Source organism: Podarcis filfolensis, assembly GCF_964270895.1.
Source record: "Podarcis filfolensis genome assembly, chromosome: 10".
In the NCBI taxonomy this organism is placed as follows: Eukaryota; Metazoa; Chordata; class Lepidosauria; order Squamata; family Lacertidae; genus Podarcis; species Podarcis filfolensis.
The window spans coordinates 18,736,818-18,761,375 of NC_139612.1; the positions used below are offsets into that span (position 1 = coordinate 18,736,818).

The window sequence follows — 24,558 nt, forward strand, 5'->3', positions numbered from 1 at the left end:
AAAGCCTGCTGGTACCTCCATTTTGTACATAGATGGTGCTGTTTTGTTTTTCTACATAAGGATACAGACTCAGAGTGAATTAACAATTTGTCTACAGCAGCATTCTCCAACCCAGTGCCCTCCAAATGTTGGATTACAACTCCTATCAGCCCTAGCCAACATGGCCAGGGGTCAAGGATGATGGGATTTGGAGTCCAATAAAACTTTGGAGTCCATCAGGTTGGTGAACTTCAAAACCTGCAATGGATAATCCAAAGTAACACACAGTACAGTGGTACCTCGGGTTACATATGCTTCAGGTTACATACGCTTCAGTTTACAGACTCTGCTAACCCAGAAATAGTACCTCAGATTAAGAACTTTGCTTCAGGATGAGAACAGAAATCGTGCTCCGGCAGCACAGCAGCAGCAGGAGGCCCCATTAGCTAAAGTGGTGCTTCAGGTTAAGAACAGTTTCAGGTTAAGAACGGACCTCCGGAACGAATTAAGTACTTAACCCGAGGTACCACTGTATCTGGTTCCAGAGACCTAGTAGTCTCTTAGCAGAACTCTCTCAAAAGAGGTTGGTGGTCCTTAATTTAAGTGATACTGTAATGGACAGAAACCAGAACCTTTATTCATAATCCATCACTGATGTACATATTTTATTTCTCCCTGTGATGAAGGCATTGTTCAGTGCCTGAAGAATTGGAAACGCAAACTTAAACTTCGAGTCTTTGGTTAAGTGATCTTTACTGAGCATCACAGAACTTGACCTCACAAATTTTACGTGCAGCTGAGGTCAAGATGGACATGAATCATCTGATTCATGGGTCAAAGATAATAGATTAATTCCAGAGTAACAGAGCCATCATGGAGAGCTGGTGAGGTGACTCTCTGTAGGCTCTTTGAATAGACTGCAAAGAGTTCTGCAGGCATATATCTGCTGCTGGTGATATTTTCCCCAGTAGTGTGATATGAGATACCCAAACAGAGCATTCTGAGGATTGATTGAAGGAAGGGCAGAAGTGGCCTTGGATCCATGGGGTTTAAAGCTTCCTCATCCCTCCAACAGGCCCCAAGGTTGGGCTTATCACCTAGATCAGCTTGTAGCTGTCACAGTTAATTTATTAGGTTTAGCGGGTGTGAAATTTTAAAAATGAGATCTGCAGGGGCAAATAAGAAAATCCACACCTCCCATCCCGGTTAGCATGGCACACAATCTGCCACTTCCTTTCCCTGTGTACCCCATTGGTTTTCTCTGCTGATCAGTATAATTTAGTTCCCATCCAAGGTGGTGGGGAATCCTGACTTCAGCCCCACTGATTTCAGTGGGAACTATGTGCTTACAATCCTAACCATGTCCGCTAAAAAGTAAGTCTTATTTAATTCAGTGGGGCTAATGCCCAAACAGTTGGGGTTAGGATTTCAGCCTTAGTTTGGCTCCAACAGATGCAAGGGTAACTCATCTACTGTCATTTTCAATGCATTACAAGTGCTGGAGGGGGGAAACGAATGCACAGGAGACAGACGGAAGGGAACAAGGCATCCCATCCATCCCCCAGCTTTCCTCTCCATTTGAGCACTGCTTTACATTAAGAAACTAAATTTTAACTTGTAGCTGTAGACAATATACTTAATTATTTCCCAGCTGGGTCAGCCAGAATCCTACATGCAAAACAAAGCAGAGTTTAAAATAATTACAGCAGAACTGCTTCAAGCTGGCTGAAGCTAGCTGTGCGTTACTCTGGGGAAAGCAAACATCAGTTTGACTAGATAGTAGACGGAACGGCGCAGAGACTGTGAAATATGCTTGTTAGTAGTGTCTTGTTATTCATTCTGTGCGATAGTCCTATATTTGGTAAAAGGAAGAGCCCTAGTTTCTGAACTGGAATTTTGTTGTTTGTTTTTCTGCCGGAACTGAAATAGCATCTCTTTTGATTTTGATAGTACCTTGGTTTTCTTACAGTGATAAAGGGGGATTTTATACCCATTATGCCACCGTACTCTTATGAAGGTTAGAGACAAAGTGTACACAAATGGGTAGGCCAGAGATGACATTTGTTCTCATTTCCTAGCTTGACACCTGAAAAAAATCCAGAGCGGATACTAAATTGGGGAATTTGTCACTATAGCAAGGAGAAGGTTAGAGACAAGGTCTGCTTCCAGATGAGGGGCTCTTAGTTGTAAGCTACACACAGGATTGCAATTGACTTTCAATACTTTCTCCAGGAGTGGGGAATCTTTTTCAGCTCGAGGTCCACATTCTGTTCCGCGACAGGAAAAGTGGACAGGAAAATGAATGTAAATTGGAGCAGTAGGCGAGTTTGTTGTTGTTGTTTAGTCATTTAGTCAGGTTCGACTCTTCGTGACCCCATGGACCAGAGCACGCCAGGCACTTCTGTCTTCCACTGCCTCCCACAGTTTGGTCAAACTCATGTTCATAGCTTCGAGAACACTATCCAACCATCTCGTCCTCTGTCGTCCCCTTCTCCTTGTGCCCTCAATCTTTCCCAACATCAGGGACTTTTCCAGCTAGTTTTACACATACTCAAACAGCCCTCTCTGTCCAGGGCTGCCTTCGGATGTCTTCTAAAGGTTGTATAATTATAGTGGTACCTCTGGTTGCGAACGGGATCCATTCCGGAGGCCCATTCACAACATGAAAGGAATGCAACCCGCGTCTGTGCACGCGCGGGTCGCGATTCACCGCTTCTGCACATGCACGTGGCATCATTTTGCGTGTCTGCGCATGCACGTGGCGAAACCTGGAAGTAACCCTTTCCGGTACTTCCAGGTCGCCGCGGGACGCAACCCGAAAAAACATGAAGCAGACATTACAAGAGGTATGACTGTACTTATCTCCTTGGCTCGGGGGTCGCATAAGTCCGTACGCTCCAACATTTCTCCCACGATAATAGGGACGTCCTTAGCAAAATTGGAACATTCGGGGATCAAATCAGAAACTGGGACGGCTTCTGTAAATCTTGGAAAAGTAGGGACACTTGGAGGGTCTTTAAGAAGCTTTGTCAGAGTTCAAGGATATATTCAAAGCAGGCAAAGTCACTCAGGGAGATGCAAAACAGGGCTTGTGAGTAGTGTAGCAGAGACAGGAGTATGGCCTGGGGACCAGAGTCCAGAAGTCCAGACACAGAGGGCTGGAGGGCCACATTTGGCCCCTGGATTTGAGGTTCCCAGTCCCTGGTGTACATCCCGCTATGTTCCGTCCACACCAATGGGTGTGATTTAGGCTGTATTCTTTGAAAGCACTATGAAACCACTTCAATCAGCCATGCCTTTGCTCAAAGAACCATGAGAGCTGTAGCTTGTTAAGGGTGCTGAGGCTTGTTAGGAGACCCCAATTCTCCTCATGGAGCCACATTTCCCAGAGTTCCCTGGGAACAGGGATTGGTTGCTGAGCCACTCTAGGAACTGTAGCTTGGCTGGTGGGGGGGGGGAGAAGGGTGTCCCAAGACCTCTCCACACCCTTAACAGATGACAAACCCAGGGTTCTTTGTGGGACTGATTAAATACTGATTATAGTGGTATCATAGTGCTTTCAGTGAGTGGTGTGACTGTGGCCTTAGTTGCTTTGAAACTCAGCACACTATAGTCGCTGCTGTGGGTGGCATTTTCTGACACCCCATCACAGATGGGAGTTGTAATTCAGCAGCATCTGAAAGGTCAAAAGTTCCCCGCACCTGATCTACACCTGACACACATACAGTCATACAGGTGCAGAGTTTGGTCACAGAATCTACTGAATTTAATAATAATTTTATTATTTATACCCCGCCCATCTGGCTGGGTTTCTTCAGCCACTGTGGGCGGCTTCTAGCACATATAAAAACATAATAAAATGTCCAACATTAAAAACTTCCTGATACAGGGCTGCCTTCTGATGTCTTCTAAAAGTAGTGTAGTTCTTTATCTCCTTGACATCTGATGGGAGGGCGTTCCACAGGGTGGATGCCAATGATGAGAAGGCCCTCTGCCTGGTTCCCTGTAACTTCACTTCTCACAGTGAGGGAACTGCCAGAAGACCCTTGGAGCTGGACCTTAGTGTCCGAGCTAAATGATGGTGGTGGAGATACGCCTTCAGGTATACTAGGCTGAGGGCTGAAAAGGTCAGCAGGAACTATTTGAATTGTGCTCAGAAACGTACTAGGAGCCAGTGAAGATCCTTTAGGACCAGTGTTATATGGTCCTGGCAGTCACTCCTAGTTATCAGTCTAGCTGACACATTCTGGATTAGTTGTAGTTTCCGGGCCACCTTCAAAGGACATTTGCACGTTGCAGTAGTGCAAGCGGGAGATAACCAGAACACGCACCACTCTGATGAAACAGTCTGCGGGCAGGCTGGTAGAAAGCTTCCATGGAACTGGTAGACAGCTTCTGTGGACACAGAATTGACCTTTGCTTCTCTGGACAGCTCTGGGTCTAAAATGACTCCCAGGTTGCGCACCTGGTCCTTCAGGGGAACAGTTACCCCATCAGAACCAAGGAGTCCCCCATACCTGCCCCCACCCAAACAGTATTTCTGTCTTGTCAAATTCACCCTCAATCCATTGTGGACTGGGGCTGCCACTGTGATTCCACTCCAACTGAATGTACATGGTTGTCTGAACTAGGTTGCAAGGTATTCCTGAAAGAATAGTATGTGGTTGTTTGGCCAGGTCCAGCTCATAGTAAACATGCAGAACAAGAAAAACCCAGACCAAAAATGATGGCATTGCCTCATGACGCATGGTGGAACAAAACATTAAGCGCTGCAGCCAGGCGCTGAAAGGGCATCAGTATTGTGAGGTTTTCATATATCAAATAACGATTTGATCACCTGTAGACAAATATGACATTCTCACAATGCAAAATTGCTTGGAAAAGTCATCATGCTTTCTGCACGCCAAGATTAAAATCTCGAGCACACTGGCTCATGAATAGGCCTCGTTGGAGGCAGCAGAACTTCCTTCTGCGTAAACAAGCTTAGACTCAGGTCACCAAAGTTGTTAACACAAACCATGCTCCCCCCACAAAAAACCCCCAGGGAAAAAAGCATGAGCTTTCCCTCAATACCACACAAAACTCTGTTTTCAAGGAAGTGATGAGAGGCACTACGCGTAGGCATGGGTGAAAGGATGTACTTCCCAGATCCCCCACCTGAGAAAAGTCGCACTCATTTATTACTGCAGCAGTTATTTTTTGCAGCTTTACACAGTTGCAAAGCATGTACAAGCCATGGCGTTAGCCAGAGAGGCCTCTAATGATTTGTTACCGGCTGTGCTCAAAGTCATCCATGAATGTGAAAGAGTGCATTTTTCAGAAGGAGCACATTTCCTGAAAGTTTCATTTCATCTTTGCGAAAAGTCAAAGAGCCCCTTCCAGTTTCAACAAGTTAAGCTGAATCCTGTTTTGAAAATATGGTGCCTGCTGTGCACTTGTAAATGCAACCACTGCCTCAATTTTCTCTACTTTCTTCTTGTGAATAGGCTCTAATCTAAGGCTCGCCAGCATCCTCTTGGCTCGTTGATCCATACAGACTGCTGCGATTTCATTTCCTTGTGGCTCAAGTCCTCTGCTTTTATGGATGTGCGCTCTCACCTAAATGCTGATTCCTATACATTGCCACGCCAATCATGTCTTTCCATGCAGCAATCTTTTTCTAAAAGGGTATCTTCTGCAGAATCTGGAGTTTTTAAGGCTACATATTGTTAGCTTTAAGACCATACGTACATTTTTTTGAAGGGAGATATCAATCTTTAATTATTATTTTCTTTCATATTTCAAATGCTCTTCAGGTTCAGCGTGTTGATTTTAATGGTACAAAGAGGTAGCTTGTAGGAATAAGAAGACAAACTTTGCATTCTGTTTGGCTAAGCAAATGGAAATTGCAAGTAACTACCTGGAAGACATATACCTCTCTCTGTTTTAGCTGTTCAGTCCCCAGTTCCCTCACCACAGTAAGCCACAGTTAACTTATCTGGAATATTTTGCTTCTTTCCACTGGTGCAAGGAGGAAACAAAACTGATCCCTGGATTAGTCTTATATCCAAAACCACTGGTTTTGATTTGTTTCACTTTAACCAACAACAATCAGTTACAAGCCCAAAACAAGTCTTGGCTCCAGATCATGGTTTGTTGGGAGAACAGCAAACCATGATTCCTGAATCAGACACAATGCTAAGCCACTTTGTTTCTTCCCATCTCTAATGGGAAGGAGCCAGTTGCACATGACTGGCTTATGCAGTAGGGATTGGTGAATAGGTCAATATCTCCCAGTTTCTCCTTTTTCTAACTTTCACTTCTCCACGTTTCTGTATCAGCTTGCAGTTTTTGTTTTGGAAGGAAAAAGATCTCATGAACATTCACCAGCATTTTCGTGTGAATTTCTCCTACTGTACTCGAATCTGCATGCGATTTTCCTGACCATACACATTTTTGCAAACCAATCTCCTCTAAATACATATTGCCTTTTTGTATGCTATTTTTAACTACTACATGCGTTTATGTACACACTTTACCATAGCATATGTGCTTTTCCACACACTACTTGGCTGGAGAACAGCATTGCAAAATTCAGATAAGTGTTTCGCATTTGGATAATAATTTTGAAGGGTATATGTGTGTTTTGAATTGCAAATGGTTTCAGAAAATGCAGACTTGGTAAGTTTACCTTTAAATATTTCTTCCCCAACTCTAATGTGTTGACATGCCCTCATGTTCAGAAATCACCATATATAAATTCTCAGCCAATATCCCTCCTCATTTCCACTTCCAGCCTTTCTCATTTCCCAAGCTGTTCTTGTATTGGCAATGTTTATTTTTTACAGAGATTTTTAAAAAAGTCCTTTCAAATACAATGCTTGGCAGAGGTATTCTTTTAACAAATTTAGTGCTATATTTCATTTTCTGGTTACCTATTAATTCACCTATCCACCTATAACCCCCAGACAATGTCATGGGGGCACATGTCTAGTAGTGCATGGCAGTTCTCAGTTTTCTGCATATATTTCAAAGACATTAACTCCCATCCCCTAGTTTTTGCTTTCAGCTAGCTAGTAACATCCAATAATTATATACAGAGAGATGAGTTTCCATGGAACTAAGTCAGAGTCCTTTTTCCTCACACGCTTTTGTTGCCCATATTTTTCACTCTTGTGCAGAGCTGCCAGTAGGCCTGAAAAGACATGTCTTTTTGTGAACTGTTTTGAAAGGTTTTGTAACGTATAAATCTCCAGTTGTCATTCCATTTATTCTGACAATCTCCAGTGCTTTGAAAGATAGGCTACATATAATTTGGCCATCTTTAACTATGCCCTCTCTCAATTTTAATATCCCACTTAAGGTGTTATAACTGTTGGCCCTTTATCAAAACTCAAGGAACCACTAAAAAGAAAGAAAGATATAAACTACGCCATAAAATGGTCCCTCTTGTTCATTTTTGCATTTATTGCCATCTCTGTGAATATTGTGTCTTCATTAACCCTCAGAATAGAAGCCAGAAATTAGTGTATCATCAATTCCTGTATCATCATGATTTCATCTGATCTCAACAGCAAAGAAAAAGATAGCACCAAGAATGCATAGCCATTGATTTAACATGTGATGAAATAAAAGAATCTCCCTCCACATGTCTTAAAGGACAAAATGCTCTAAAGGGATGTAGCGTTTAAAATGAAGGCTTCATAGTAGGGGTAGAAGACAAATCCAGTTCAATTTGCATTTAAAGGTGAGCCTACAAAATTCACACTTTCTGAAACGAGACACAAAGCACAATCCTTCAACATTCTCGCTTCCATGAACTTTGCAGTTCCTTTTTCCAGCCTAGTAATGTGTGCAAAATCCCACTAGGGTAAACTGTTGAGATTTCGTGTCACATGTCTGTTTACATTCCAGCACAGCTTGCTGGGAACTTCCATTGTGTGTATAGCTTTTCCTTTTCCTGGTCTTTCTGAGAAGATGAAGAGAGAGATGACATGTTTCTTTGTCCTGATTTATGATTAATAAATCTGTAGTTATAGTATGCTTTCACAAGCCTCACGCCTATTTTGTGTGCGCAGTTCGATCTGCTGATAGTGTGCCCTGGCTTTGAAGCCCGGGTCGCTGATTTACATTGGAGCAGAGGCCGATGGGTCTTCGCAGCGGACGGCTAGAAGGAGATGGCCCAGCTGGCCTCCTAGCCCTCTGCATATTGACATAAACATGTATATATTAATAAAAAAGGCATATAGTTAGGGAACTTGTTTTGTAAAAATGTGTATATCGGGGGGGGGGTGCACTATAATGCTGGCATTTTTTCCTGAGGAATAATAATAATTTAAAAATTGCAAACAGATGTGGAAGTGAATTTAGGATTAGAAAAAAGAAGCCGAGAGAAACTTAAGTCGACAAAGTAACCCATGCCTACTTCGTAGCATTTCAGAGGGTTGCATGAAATCAAATTCTTTTTCTTACTTTTGCAAAATAATGCTAATCATCCTAGTTTTCAAATGGGGCTTCAGTATTGAGATGCATTGGGTTCACCTGCCTATGAAGAAAGCAGAGGTGGGTTTATAGACAGAGAGAGCACCCGCCCCAGATCTGCAGGTAAATCCTAGCTTTTCTTTTCTCTCTCTCTTTCTTTCTACCTGCTCCCAAAACTCTTTGAGGAAGTGATGCATATGGAGCTCAGGCAGCAGTGAAAAATAACCTTCCCAAATTGACTGCATTTCATTTCTGTATATTGCAGCCACAGGAAGGCTCCATCACGACCATAGTGTATGGGTTAAGCCTTTCCTTCCCTGTGACCATAATGACTAAAATGATTGCCTCACAAAGTTATTATTCCCTTCCCCCAGAAATGTTTGCTCCTAAATTTGCTGACAATAACTCATGTTTGAGCAGCAGCAGCATATTGTGGCTTTCAAATGGTGGTAGTAGTTTTGTGAAACAGCCGGGTTGTTCTAGAAGAGCCATTGTATACTGCAGCTACAGGGAACCGAATCTGACTAGAGCCTTCGCTCCTCCTCTCCCTTGAGTCGGGTTTGACCTACCCACCTGTCTATCACCTGAGGTCACCATGACACCTATTTGTTTTTGCATAGCACTGTGCACAGAAGTCCGGATGATCGGCTGATAGTTGATCATATATGATCAGATACATGTACAACTACCAGACTTTTAGAAGATATCTGAAGGCAGCCCTGTTTAGGGAAGCTATTAATGTTTGATGGACTATTGTATTTTAATATTCTGTTGGGAGCCGCCCAGAGTGGCTGGGGAAACCCAGCCAGATGGGCGGGGCATAAATAATAAATTATTTATTTATTTATTAGATGTTAAGTGTAGGGCGGGTGTTTGTGGCATGGCCAAAATGGCCTCTTGGGAGTAATCATAAAGTTTACCAGATCTATGTGCATTGGTGTCCTCCTCTTCTGAAGAAGCATGATGAAAACTGCAGCCATGCTATGTTGTGCAGCTTAAATTCTGCTAACTTCAGTGAGCAGCTTGTGTGTGGGATTCCAGCCAGCACCGCTAGTTAATCAAAAGTTTGCCCAAGAGGCTGCATTTATCCCTTTGTAATCAAATAGCACAAATCAAAAAGAAGATTAAGCCCTGATTATTGTCATACTGTGCTTTGAAAATAAGTTTCAGTCTACCATTGTCTGCCTTGTTTTTGTGAAATCAAAATTACTGATTGCCAGCACAGCAGTAATGAAGATGGCAAAGAAGATGGCTTACGTGTTACCCTGCGAAATGATGATTTTGACATAGTGAAGAACATGCAGAACTGCGCCTGGAACCTCTAGTTTGGGTACCTAATCATCACATGCACTGACAGCGATTCAGCAATGACCTGAACAGAGCTGCCATCTTCTCCAGTTGCTTGAGGGGGCCCAACATGACATCCTGACATCATGCTCGTGATGTCATGTGATGTCACAAGGAGCCAAGGAGCAGAACTGAACACCCACTGAACATTGAGGGGGTCCTGCCCCCTGAAAAAACATGAGGGCAGGGCATGAGCGAAAGATTCCCAGAGCAATCCTATATAGATTTAGTCAGGTGTCAATCTCACCAAGTGCAACTGGGAAATGTACGCAGGATTGCAGCCTTAGAAAGGAAGGGGATAAATAAAGACAAGACTTGGAGTCTGAATGGTGCAGCTAGACTTTTCCCATAGAAAGGTGCCAGGTACATTCTGCTTTAGGCAGCAAAATTCCTTGAGCGGGCACTATTTTATCTGGATAGGTTCAAATAGGAAGAAACAGGCATCTCGGTATTGCATATCCAGTTGGAGTGGCCACATAAACACTAAACTCTCCCTGACTTCCAATCAAACACACACACACACACACACACTATAGGACATTGTGCTAAGTATTGTGAACATCACTTTCACAAGATGAATTCCTCTATCGTCCTCTCTGCTGCAGCCAATCAGAAAATTTAAGGAGAAAAAGTTTGTGTAGGGATGCAAAACACTTGGATTTGGCAGGAAAGTGCCCTTAGCAGAAATAGCCAAGAATTTAATCTCCTGCTTATTGATACTTCCTGCATAATCCGCACAGCTTTCGCTTTTTCGAACGATGTGTTCCCTTAGGTTATACCTGTGTTCAAGGAAAAGTTGTGTTAAAACTTGCTCTCATTCTCTTATCTGGGTAGCTATTTAACCAGACTCGTCCCGCTCAGCCAGGATTACTCAGTGCTAGCTATTGCAGAAATTTAAATGTGTTATCATATGCATTCACACATTTGCCAGGGATCTTATTTTAATCTGGTTACGTGGCTACTCACTTCACTTTTGCATACCATGTAATTCAATAAGAAGTTTCATGTAAATATTTTATGTTTAATTGTTTTATTGAAGGGTGGGATACTTCTGGCTAAACTTTGCTAGAGGAGTTGTGGTGCAGCTTTTGGATTCCTGAAAATCTGTTCTTGACTTCATTCTTTCTCCAAAATCAAAGTATTCCCCATAGCTCAGTCATCAGTTCCTCCTACAAAATCTTATTTCTGTTATTAGTGTTACAATTCTCCCCAGACGACGTGCTAACCCCAGTGTCCCTTAACATACAGACAATTGATTAAACACAGTATAATTTAGTCTTCATAACCTTTTCCTTGTGTGAAATAAAACGGCTACACTTTGGGAGGAAGAAGAGAGATTAATTTTTTTAATTAAAAAGTGAAATACTTAACGCTTTTCTTTGCGATATATTGCTTTCTTAAAGGGAACGTTTTCTTCCTTCAAATACCACATTCTGGCAATAATAGTTGCAACTGTTGTTGTTGGCACCCGTCTGTCTCGAGAGACAATGGAGTGCACCTGCAGGGGTGAAAAACTGCTGTGTTAATAGCACCAAAATGACCTCCTTGGGGCACAAGTCTGGGCAGTGCGTATGGAGGTCCTGGGCTGCCCAGATGACAATACCCCCCCTTTCAGCCTTGCTGATGTGGTCCAAAGAAAAGCAGAGCAATACGTTCAGCATGTGAACTGCCAGCTTTGACTCAGTATCTGTGTTTCACCTCAAGGTTTTGTTTTCTGTTGAAATAATCTGCAGAATTCTCTTTTAGGTACCAGTGGGACCTGATGTAGCATGGCAGAACAGAAGGCACCTAATGTCTGTTGAAAAGCAGGAAGCTAATCTGTATGCCCCAATAAATGTAACCAATGGAACAGGCCCCAGTGCTACGTGCATCCTTTTTTATGCCACAGATTTAAACTTTACAGCCGATGGCACTGTCATGAATCTAACCCATCGCACATTTGAATCTCACGAAGTGGATACCAGCAGTTCCACTTGTTCGAGGACCAATGCCACGTGAGTAGCCCGACTTTCACTACTAATTGTCTTTCATGGTATATTGACTGAGGAAGCTGATATATTTTTTTTGTCCCCGATAGCATTACCATTTAGCTTAGCCAAGACTTGAAATCAAAGTCCCAGAAAGATCAGATTAAGGTACAGTCATGAAATTGCATAGCTCGCATAGCTTTGGTTATCTCTATTCTTATGCATTTTAAGTGTCCAAAATGCTTTACAAGCCTTCTTATTAATTTACTCTACGAAGTAGGCTATTAACTACTTTGCGGCTGGAGAACTGAGGCTGTCGACTTGCTAAAAATTAGAGACGGACAAGCTTTCCCCAGCAAATACCTTTTTCAACCCACTGACAGCCAGCCTTGCTCATTAAGATGTAGACGTTTTTGGTACAGCCTAAAGATATAAAACTTGCAGTTAATGGATTTTTTCCCCTGTTCAGTTTTCAAGAGAAACAGAATTTTGGGAGGAGATGATAGTTTTTCAATATTTTACAGATCAAAAGTCACTTTCCTGCATTAGAAACATAGTATATATTATGTATAACTTGATTTGCCATTAAATGACCATCTTTGTTACATTTAAAGCACGGTTTATTCGGACAATATTTACAAGTTGAATTAATTCTTTTCCATTTTGGTTACAAATGGAACAACAAGCTGTAGGACTGGAAAGAACCTAGTCTCTCATTGGTTTTACCAGTTCATGCGGAACACGCAAAGCACAATAGAAGCAGGAGAAACCATCAGCATTATTGGAAAAGGAAACAATGTATTGGGGGGGGGGAAACAATTCTGAAATATTCAGAAACTTATTATGTCTCCTCCAGTGTTCCACAGTGTAAACCAGGCATAAAGCATTCATTTCCATAAAAAGGGTCTGGAAAAAGAAGGGAGGAGCTCCTGGTTTGTGTACAGAAAGTCCCTGGTTTAGTTTCCAAGCAGGGCTGGGAACAACTTCTGCCTGAAATCCTGGAGAGCAACTGCCAGTTAGTGCAGACAATACTGAACTCGATGGACCAATGGCCTGGCTTGCAATATTTCTATGTAGTAAAGAGCTGTTGTTCACCTCTATGGGAACAAATCAATAATAATAATAATAATAATAATAATAATAATAATAATAATAATAATAATTTATTATTTGTACCCCGCCCATCTGGCTGGGTTTCCCCAGCCACTCTGGGCGGCTTCCAACAAAGATGAAAAATACACTAAAATGTCACATATTAAAAACTTCCCTGAACAGGGCTGCCTTCAGATGTCTTCTGAATGTCAGCTAGTTGTTTATCGCTTTGACATCTGATGGGAGGGCGTTCCACAGGGCGGGTGCCACTACCCTATGGGCATGGTTTTGATGGGGACAAGATCTGTCCAACTCCCCTGACCACAGGTGGTCTGACCTAATGGGATGCTGCAACAGGGATGCTCAGGCCATTGTCTGTACCTCTCCCATCATTCTCACACTTGGCATATGTGTGGAAAGGCTGTATGCAATTACTCACCTATGTCAGTATCCTATGTATTCCTACGCCATTCCTATGTATCATTAATATTTATTAATTTTCTATACCACCCTTCATCTAAAGATCACAGGGCGCTTTACAATATAAAAACACAAAAATGCATATCATAATAACAAACAGAAACAATAACTCCCGTCCATATATATCATAACACTGCAGGAATAACACCTGTGTCAATGTTGCTTCATTTTGTTGATCTGGATTTGGTACCCCAAACGTCGTCATCCTCTAAAATGTGGCACCTCATATTCTGAGCTTTTCGAAACTGAAACCAGAATTCCATATGCATTCTGATACGCACCTAAACTTTTGTGTGAATTGTGATCCTTATTCAGTGGTGTGTGCTCTTTAAAGGGTGCGTGACTCCTGTGGGCTTTTCTACGAGGTGGGAGAAGGGACATGCTGCGAGTCAGTCCCTTCTCCCTCCTGGGTAAAAGCCCACAAGAGCCGCATGGAGCTTGTGTGCGGCTCTTGGGGCTTTTCCCGCCTGCCTCCCCCCTGCATTCGCTCCATAAGACGCACACACATTTCCCCTTGCTTTTTAGGAGGGAAAAAGTGCATCTTACGGAGCGAAAAATACGGTATCTCCTCCCAGAGAGCTGCTATTTCACAGCGAAAAACACCGTAGGACCTTCTCGTGCCCCATTTCCAAACTCTTTCTCATCAAGCCAGATTTGTGTCCAGATCCATTATTTTCATGGAAAAGAAGAAGAAAGTTAATAAGCAGTTCAGCTTGTATGTATGCATGAGGTGCAAAAAAGAGAATTGTGCCAACATATAGCTGCTTCTTTTGTCTTCCTTTCATTGTTCCTTTCCAAGAGAATAATTATGCATGACTTCTGTTCATCCACATGTCTTCTCTTACGGCCACACTCTCTCCTTGCCTGTGCCCTCATTTTATTCAAATGTCTTGGTCCCCACAACCACCACCACGATCAAAACTCCCATTAACATTATGCGAGGCAATAATTTCATTGTAAGGTGTTGTTGCAGGGAATCCTTGCCACCACTTAAATTTAAGTGAGTTGTAAATAACTCCATAGATCAAGGTCTTCAATATATTCCTCCTTTTGTTTGAAAGGGAGATAAGGAAGCAGCTTTCTGCTCTGCAATATTTTCTGTTCCGCCATCTCTTTGTCTTTACCTACCAATTTAGATGTGATCCTATTTTAAAAAAATAATAATGAAAAAGGTTCATATGAAAATTATATGATGTAACATTTTCTTGCATCTCTCCCTCCTCCCCGACCCCCTTGTCAGGTTGTCGTTAAAATACACCAACCCAGTGAAGGGCATTGAGAGTCTGGAAATCAGGTATGTTTATGAATTAATTTACTTATACATTTTTTTTTAAATGAATGTCGAGGTGCTTTCCACTTACAGAATGGGACATCCTCTTATCTCCCCACAAGTCTACAAAATCCCAGGCAAACAGAAACTAATGGCGATAGTCTACCCACTATTGCTTATATTCAAGTTTTATTCACGATTAGTGAATGATTAGTCCAAATATCATTGTACCAGTTGTGGAAACATGGAAACAGGGCTGTGAGGAGGACCTGCTGGGTGATTATATCTGCAACAGAGCCAGGTGTTGTAGCGTACAAACAAATGCCCTGTATACCTGAAGGAGCATTTCCACCCCCATCATTCAGCCTGGACACTGAGGTCCAGCACTAAGGATCCTCTGGCAGTTCACTCACTGTGAGAAGTGAAGTTACAGGAAACCAGGCAGAGGGCCTTCTTGTCAGTGGCGCCCTCCCATTGGATGTCAAGGAGATAAATAACTGTATACAGTGGTACCTCAGGTTACAGACGCTTCAGGTTACAGATGCTAGGGTTACAGACTACGCTAACCCAGAAATAGTACCTTAGGTTAAGAATTTTACCTCAGGATGAGAACAGAAATCACGTGGTGGCGGTGCGGCGGCAGCTGGAGGCCCCATTAGCTAAAGTGGTACCTCAGGTTAAGAACAGTTTCAGGTTAAGAACGGACCTCCAGAACAAATTAAGTTCTTAACCCGAGGTACCACTGTACAACTTTTAGAAGACACCTGAAGGCAGTCCCATATTTTAAATTTTTTAATGTTTGATTTTTTTTATGTTTTTATATGTGTTAGAAGCTGCCCAGAGTGGCTGGAGCAACCTAGCCAGATGGGTGGGGTATAAATAATAAAAATATTATTATTACCTAAAGCCAGCATTTCTCCTTAAATCACTCTGAATAAGGATGTAGTTCACTTGACGCTAGTGCCGCTACGTGTCCTGGGTCTTCAACCCTGCCTCAGAAGGTGCCTTAGCAAATGGATTATACGGTACTTCAGGGAAAAGACAGTTTGGGATTGAGGTCAGGCTAGAATGTCTGGCCGGAAATTTGTAACAAGTAATAAAGACCATCTCGGGTATGAGTAAATAGAATAAAACGGAGATGATTTCAAATTAAAAAGCTTAAATCTTTCCTCACTGCGGTTCAGGGTGCTATTAACCGGGCAGCGAATGGTTCACCAAAGTAAGCAATGCCGTATCACAGCCTCTTCCACTAGAATAGCCTCAGGCACCAGGCCAAATGAAAGACTTGTAATCAACACAATACGATCCTGGGAAAAATAAGTAAAAAAATAACCCTCTGCTGACAGACAGGAGAGCTTCTCCATTGCACAACTCACATTGCAAAAAGTATCATGAGCTGTAAACAGGCCCCGCTAAGCTGGAAAACATGATTATTGTGTTATTTATTACAAATACGCTCTAGCTACCTAGGCTTCCAGTCTGCTGGCCGGGGTGGGGGTGGGGAAGCAATACCTGCCCCTAGGTGCTCAATCAAGTTATTCCCTTCATATTTAACATATAGTATATGCTCCTCTGTTAAGATAAACCTGTTAAGATCATCCCATTTCTTGATTTGGTATAGGTAAAGGTAAAGGGACCCCTGACCATTAGGTCCAGTCATGACTGACTCTGGGGTTGCGGCGCTCATCTTGCTTTACTGGCCAAGGGAGCCGGCGTACAGCTTCTGGGTCATGAGGCCAGCATGACTAAGCTGCTTCTGGCGAACCAGAGCAGCGCACGGAAACGCCGTTTACCTTCCCGCCGGAGCAGTATCTATTTATCTACTTGCACCTTGATGTGCTTTCAAACTGCTAGGTTGGCAGGAGCTGGGACAGAGCAACGAGAGCTCACCCCGTTGCAGGGATTTGAACCGCCGACCTTCTGATCGGCAAGTCCTAGGCTCTGTGGTTTAACCCACAGTACCACCTGCGTCCCATTGATTTGGTATAGACCTTGATAATTTCAAAACAGTTGGTGGATTGTGCTTTATTGCACACAATCACATCAAGCCTGTTGAAAAATCCCCCCCAAAAGAAAACAGAGAAGGGGAGCAATGCAACACCAGCTGAATCATGCAAGCAGCAACAAAGGAAGTTGCCTTACAGTAAATCAGACTATTTGTTCATTTATCCTACTATTGCCTGTTCTGAATGGCAGTGCCTATCCAGGATCTGAAGGCAGAGGGCTTTCCCAGCATCTCTTACCTGAACCTTTTACTAGAGGTGCCTAGAACTGAACCTGAGGCCTTTGCATCATAATCATCATTACCACCACCACCCAGCCAGATGGGCAGGGTACAAATAATAAAGTTGTTGTTGTTGTTGTTGTTGTTGTTGTTGTTGTTGTTGTTGGGAAGCTGCAGGATAGGAGACAAGAAATGGGAATCACATGGCAAGGCCCAAATTGTGTTTCAGTTCTTGCAGGCTTATAAAGGCTGCGCATAAGTATTTTCCTCTCATGTTTGGTTCAGTGTTTAGAGGCACACTCCCGCCTCTTGCACATGCTTTTTTGTGCTCGCCTCAATGGCTTTTCAATGAATTTATCCGTATTCACACATGGCCCCTTCCCTTAAGGAACAGAAGACTCGTTTCTTCTTCCCAAGGAGAATCAGCATGTTCCCTTCTCTCCATTGCCCGTCAGCAGAAGGCTCAAACTCAGAAATCCTCTCTGCCAGTATATCGCAGTATGAACCACTGAACTCCACCCTTGTATCCTTCATTTGCTGCAGCACGCGAGACAACCTTGGGGGTCTCATTTTCGCTGCTAAGCCGAATGGCACGTTTGAAGAGACATCTCTTAAACCCAAATGTGCCTGCTTAATCCTATCTCACGGCCACCTGGTAATTCCTAAAGGAAAAGAATCAAATCAATGCATTCTATGTTTCTCCTTTCTCTAGTTTTTTGATGTCCAACAAGAAGTACGTAGGCTCTGCTCGAGAGTGGTTCACTTTAGATTTTGTTCACATTCAACAAGACAACAAGGAAACGGCTATATTTACTGCCCCTTCCATCTCTGGTCCTGCGGAGTATTCATTCCATTGCCAGCTGGTGGGAACAAGCGACCATTATGGGGCAACGTTGACTCCCAGCAATACTGCAGCGAAAGAGTGGCAGGTTGTCATCTCTGAGTTCCAGGTGAGTACACAGTGCAGTTTCAGAGGCAATTCTAAGAGCTATTAGTTTGCTGTCGGAGTTTCTGAAAGGTCTGCCTCACCACTTACTTTCCCCTTCAACCCTAAGAGAAAGTTTTAACCAACACTCTTTTTTGGATCCCCAGTGAGCTCTTCAGTAACGTGAAGATGAAAGATTGACAGGGTTGGGGCAGCCTATAAATGGGGAGAACAAGGAAAAAAGAAGATTCTCCAGAAAGCTATCCATAGAAAGCAACAGACCAACACCAATCATTATCCATTTTTTATCCAGTCAAACAGCTAAACAAATTATACTGTATTTTTTCGTGTATAAGGCCTCCCCATGTATAAGACAACCCCTATTTTTGAACCCTAAATTAAGAAATGAATATTTTAAACACCCAATATCACCCAAACTTGTTGAGTCCCCCCCCCAAAAAATTTGCAGAACGAGCAGCTGAAGCTCTGGAACGTATTTTTCCATGTATAGGACTAAAAAAAATAAGCAAAAAAGATTGTCTTATACATGGAAAAAGATGGTATTTTGCCACTTCAGTGAATGGGGTCATTTTTGCAAAGGAATGATGTGTGAATCATGGCTTAGTAATAGAGTATATCCAATATACATGAAAAGCCATAATCTTTGTCAACTTAAAAGTACTTGGGGTGAGCTCTCCGCTTGAGATTCTGGAAAGGTGATGGCACAAGCCGGAATTCTTTTATAAAGACCTTGAAAAATCTTCAGTGAGTTACAGACAAAAAGAGAATATTGTTTTATAGGCTTTTCTTGCTTGTCAACAACAGGATGTGAGGTGGCACATCTTTATTTTATGAGTGGAAGACAACTGCCCCCTACCACTGCTGTGACAAAATATAAGCAAGGATATTGCCAAGTGCAGAAATAACAATAGGTATTTTTAAAAACTAGAAAGGCACATTGAGACAGTCAAGCTTCTAGACCGAAACATCAGAAGAGACATCTCAGACTGGCGTGTTGCGGGTTTATTTTATTCTTTAAAAAAGATCAATATTGCTGTACCCTGCAAACATTGTCTTCCCCCTTTAGCCACCTCAGTCTGTTTCAGCTAAAGTGCTTTTGCAACATCAAAGCGTTGTTGCATGCTTCAAACACTTTGGCACCGAGAACGGTATCGAGACTGTATTATTTCATAGCCACTCAATGCTCTGTGGGAGCCATAACAACATTATGCAACCTCACCATTTTGTCAGCCATCCAGCCAGCCAGATAATATGTGTCTTCCCTTTGCAACTTTCGCCTGAAGCCTGAGGAGAACAGACCCTCCATTTTCCATGGACAGTCCCGGATTTACAGAAGCTGCCCCAGATTTTTATTAGATCCCAAAATGCCCTGCTTTTCCTTAAAGGTAAAGGGACCCCTGACCATTAGGTCCAGTTGTGGCCGACTCTGGGGTTGCGGCACTCATCTCGCTTTATTGGCCGAGGGAGCCGGCGTACAGCTTCCAGGTCAAGTGGCCAGCATGACTAAGCTGCTTCTGGCGAACCAGAGCAGTGCATGGAAACGCCGTTTACCTTCCTGCCAGAGTGGTACCTATTTATCTACTTGCACTTTGACATGCTTTCGTACTGTTAGGTTGGCAGGAGCTGGGACCGAGCAACGGGAGCTCACCCCGTCGCGGGGATTTGAATCACCGACCTTCTGATTGGCAAGTCCTAGGCTCTGTAGTTTAACCCACAGCGCCACCCACGTCCCACCACTTTTCCTTAGGACACCCCTATTTTCATCTGAGAAATGCTGGAGGGTATGGAGTTATGCGACTCCAGAGCCAAGGAGATACAACCTTTAGAAGACATCTGAAGGCAGCCCTGTATGGGGAAGCTTTTAAAAAATGTTTAATGCTTTGTTATGTTTTTAGAATAAAGGGAGTGGTTGGTGCTGTGGTCTAAACCACTGAGCCTCTTGAGCTTCCTGATTGGAAGGTCAGCGGTTCAAATCCATATGATGGAAGAAGAAGAAGAAGAAGAGTTTGGATTTGATATCCCGCTTTATCACTACCCGAAGGAGTCTCAAAGCGGCTAACATTCTCCTTTCCCTTCCTCCCCCACAACAAACACTCTGTGAGGTGAGTGAGGCTGAGAGACTTCAAAGAAGTGTGACTAGCCCAAGGTCACCCAGCAGCTGCATGTGGAGGAGCGGAGACGCGAACCCGGTTCCCCAGATTACAAGTCTACTGCTCTTAACCACTACACCACACTGGCTCTCCAGTGAGCTCACATTGCTTTTTCTCAGCTTCTGCCAACCTAGCAATTTGAAAGCACACCAGTGTGAGTAGAGAATAGGTACCCGCCATGGCAGGAAGGTAAACAGCATTTCCATGCACTCTGGTTTCCGTCATGGTGTCCTGTTGCTCCAGAAGCGGTTTAGTCATGCTGGCCACATGACCCGGAAAGCTGTCTGTAGACAAACAACAGCTCCCTCAGACTGAAAGCCAGATGAGCGCCACAACCCCATGGTCGCCTTCGACTGGACTTAACTGTCCAGGGGTCCTTTACCTCCCCCCCATACTTACTTACTTACTTACTTATTTACCTACTATTACTATTGAATTAGACATCCCTATTTTCACTGGAGAAATGTGGAAGGTATGAGAGAAAGTAAGCAACGAAATGAAATGATGGTGCAAATGTAACCACAGCCTAAATATACAGGCTCCCCCCCCCCAACACACAAAATGGAAATAAAGTTGCCAAGCTGTGAGTAAACACTCAGCCTGCTTATTTCCTACCCCTGTTTGAGAGGTGCCTTAGCTCAGTGGGAGACCCCCAACTTTGTGTCAGATTCCAAGTTCAGCCAAGTTCCTAAGGAGTCTTCCTCAGATAGATGAGACCTGAAATATACTCAGAGTCGCAAAGTGATTTCATGCTCTTTATTCAGCTCATAGTGGTGAGGAGGAATGAATGAAAGTCCCCTCAAAGCATCTGCTTTATATACATTATTTACACAATGGGCTGCACATGATTGGCTAATTCCGGAATTCTACTGTAAGCCAATCAGGTTGTGGATTCACTTCTATCTGGAGCATGATTGGGTGGTTCCTGCCAACCAATCATACTGCTGCATTGTTCTAGGACCAATCAGACTGCTGCATTCTGAATCCTATTGTTCTAGGACCAATCAGACTGCTGTATTTTGGATCTTATTGTTCTAGGACCAATCAGACTGCTGCAGTTTGGATCCTATTCAACTCAGTACATAACAAGACCTTTAGAAAATCAACGGAGCTGGGTTCAAAGGGCAGCTTGAACTATCACTCTGTGGGGCTTGTTTTGTTTTGTTTTTGGTGGAAGAAAAGTTTTTTAGCTACGTGAAGGTGGCCTAACAATGTCTATGTGCAGAAGTTAATGGATGTTGCTTTACCGTTCTCCCCAGGGCTGTATCCTTAGAATACCCCTCGATTTTCCATCGTTTTAACTTACATCTTTCCTATGCTTCAACAAACAAGATGGGTGTGTGGTTAATGAACACATTGCGAGCGGACATGGGACATAAAGTACAGATTCCTGGCAGCTCAATCCTCTCCCCCCCCTTCTCTTTTGCAGATTCAAGCGTTTACCGTTGAAGGCCACAAATTTTCCTATGCCAGTGACTGCACAACCTTCTTCACTCCTGGAATTTGGATGGGTTTGGTGTCCTCGCTAATCTTATTACTGATCCTGACCTTTGGGATCCACATGATTGTGAACCTCACAACCAACAATAGGTTTGATGACCCCAAAGATCAACCTCTGTCAGTCCCACAAGGAGAATAGCAGATGTGACATTTGTCACATGGTTGGGCCCTGCTGCGCAAGCCATCTTCATCACCACCATCATCATCATAGCCAGCTGCAGGGCATCCAAACTGGATCAGGTCCATGGTATGATGGGGGTGCTACTCTAATCCTTCTCTTCATTGTATTGATGGACATCCTTTCCGTCTCCTTCCCATGGGAGAAAAGTTCCAGTAGCATCAAACTGGAGATTTTCTCCCATTGTGAATAGCAGGTGAGAGCCCCCAAATCTGATCAGACCACAGCATGGGGCAGAGGGAAAGGATTAAAGGCCTACCCTTCTTCGAATCATAGAACTGTAGAGTTGGAAGGGACCCACGGGGTCATCTAGTCCAACCCTCTGCAATGCAGGAATCCTGCTCACACCCATTCCTGGGTGAGCTCAAACCACCAAACTTCTTGTTAACAGATGCACTGACCCTCTACACCTCAGGAGAGCTCTGTCATCGCTGCAACCCAGCTAAGCCCTCCTGCACCAGCTAATTGCACACGGGGGCTAACCATGTGCAACATCTCAGTATCATACCACATTAAACAGTCATGGCTTCCGCTAAATAATACTGAGAGGTGTACAGTCATACCTTGGTTCTCAAACAGAATCCATTTCGGAAGTCCGTTCGATTTCTGAAAACATTCAAACACCAAGGCACGGCTTCCGATTCGCTGCAGGAGCTTCCTGCACTCAGTCAGAAGCCGTGTCGGACGTTTGGCTTCCAAAAAACGTTCACAAACCGGAACACATCTGGATTTGCGGTGTTCGGGGGCCAAAACTGTTGAGTACCAAGGCATTTGAGAACCAAGGTACGACTGTAGTTTGTAAAGGGTGCTGAGAGTTGTTAGGTGACCCCTATTTGCCTCAGAGGGCTACAATTCTCAGAGTGGTTTAACAGTCTTCCAGGGCGTTCTGGGAATTGTATCCCCGAATCAATTTTCAGCACCCATAACAATTCCTAGGACTCTGTGGGGGAAGCCATGGCTGTTTAATGTGGTCTAATCTGTTTAACAGAGACACAGGTGGTGCTGTGGTTTAAACCACCGAGCCTCTTGGGCTTGCCGATCGGAAGGTTGGCGGTTCGAATCTGCGCAACGGGGTGAGCTCCCATTGCTTTGTCCCAGCTTCTGCCAACCTAGCAGTCTGAAAGCACGCCAGTGCAAGTAGATAAAGAGGTACCGCTGCAGCCGGAAGGTAAACAGCATTTCCGTGCGCTCTGGCTTCCCTCACATTGTCTCGTTGCGCCAGAAGCGGTTTAGTCATGCTGGCCACATGACCCAGAAAAGCTGTTTGCAGACAAACGCCGGCTCCCTCGGGCTGGAAGCGAGATGAGCTTCACAACCCCATAGTCACCTTTGACTGGACTTAACCGTCCAGGGTGCCTTTAACTTAATGTGATATGAGACTGTTTAAAATGCATAGTGCATGTACTTAGGAGAACTGTGAACTTCAGCTGTATTAATGCAGCAGGAAGCATTGACAAAATCAATAAAAGGTGTAAGCTTTTGTGGCAATGAAATCTTTTCCTGAAAACAGGAGGCTTTGGCAGCAGTGTTTATTCTGTCAGCTGTTCATTACTTTTTAAAAAATCACTGCCTAAATGAAAGCCCTCAGGTAAAGCAGAAACCAGTCGCAGATGTTGCCAGCCTTTAAGAAGACTGGTAGGTGCTGCCAGGAGCTTCACAAATGATTAAGAAAACAAAATACTATTTTGGATACAGTTTGTTAAATAAAGCTTCATTAAGAAATTCCATATCCTTGAGACATTTTTAAAGGTGGGATAAAAATGTTTTGATAAACAGGAAAGACTTTTTTTAAATTAAAAAAAAATCAAGCATTACCTCCATCAGATAAGGTACAGGGAAATGATTCTCAGATTAAACAAACAAAGGAACGGACAATATTGCCTAGTTTGGCTCTAAGAGAATATAATTAGTGCATGCTATGCATCTACTAAATGGCTTGTGCATGAGAAAGCTGGTCATACATTGCACCCACCACTCAATTATTATAAAGAATAAACTACACTAAATACATCACATGCGACTGTGTTTTTAATTTAATTTAATTTAATTAATTACAGATGTGGTTTTCAGAGGGAGCAGCATGTGGGGAGGAGAGTTTAAAACCTTCTCTATCTAGTTGTGATCCTGTCAAAAGTTGGCTCTCTTCTGTGATGATGAGGCTTACAGTAGAAAAGAAGTTCCCATTGGCCTTCAGGGGGAGGTTTTATTGCCGGGAAGGAAACGGTTGAAACTGTACTTCTTGCATACTGTGGGTCTGAGGAAGTCCCCTGCGCCTGTAATTAAACAAAGCAAATCCTAGTTGCTCGCTGCATAATAAAAGTAACTTTTGAATGGAGATTTCCACGACTGGGCTTTGTCCTTAATGATTTTCTTTAGCATATTTGGTCTATGCTGAACCTGTGCTTAATGTATATTGAAAATTCTGGTGTAAAAATAAAGTCATAAGCATCATAGTTGATTGTGTTTTCATGGCTTTGCACACCTTATTGTGAGTTGCTGCAAACACTGTCGGTAGAAAGAGAGGACAGAAGAGTTTCAAATGAATGAATTGTGCAGGTGGAAAAACCACATCTCACCAGTTACACGGAGAACCAGGGTTTCTTAAGTGAATGTAGAAACAAGCCCTGTTCAGTTGTTCAGATTTTTGTTAAATAAATGTGAATGGGGCGGAGGAGCATTGCAATGGAAGATAATGTCCCAGCTATTCGGTCATTCCATCCCCATGCATACATTTGGCTAAGCAAGACCCTTAAGGGAAAAAAAAAGAGAAATTCATCATCATCATCTCTGTTCAGTAATTCAGTAGCTATTTGGCCTTTTGCTATACATATCTATAGCACACCACTCTCCTAAGTGCATTCTCTCAATGTGCTTCTGAATGACTGAACAGAGATGATGATGATGAATTTCTTTTCTTTCTTTAATTTTTATTTATACTTTTCAGGTTTATACATTTCATTAATTT

At 43.1% G+C, this 24,558-nt stretch overlaps 1 protein-coding gene across 1 annotated transcript in view; it reads left to right on the forward strand.

Annotated features, from left to right (window-relative positions):
* Positions 1–22,394, forward strand: part of LOC310743911 (V-type proton ATPase subunit S1-like) — a 48,063-nt gene extending 25,669 nt beyond the window's left edge. The window contains exons 7-10 of the mRNA XM_083574601.1: positions 11,533–11,780; positions 14,566–14,619; positions 17,532–17,769; positions 21,345–22,394. Coding sequence (XP_083430727.1) covers positions 11,533–11,780; positions 14,566–14,619; positions 17,532–17,769; positions 21,345–21,554 — 750 coding nt within the window. The 3' untranslated portion in view covers positions 21,555–22,394. The remainder of the gene's footprint in view (positions 1–11,532; positions 11,781–14,565; positions 14,620–17,531; positions 17,770–21,344) is intronic.
* The last annotated feature ends 2,164 nt before the right edge of the window (positions 22,395–24,558 follow it).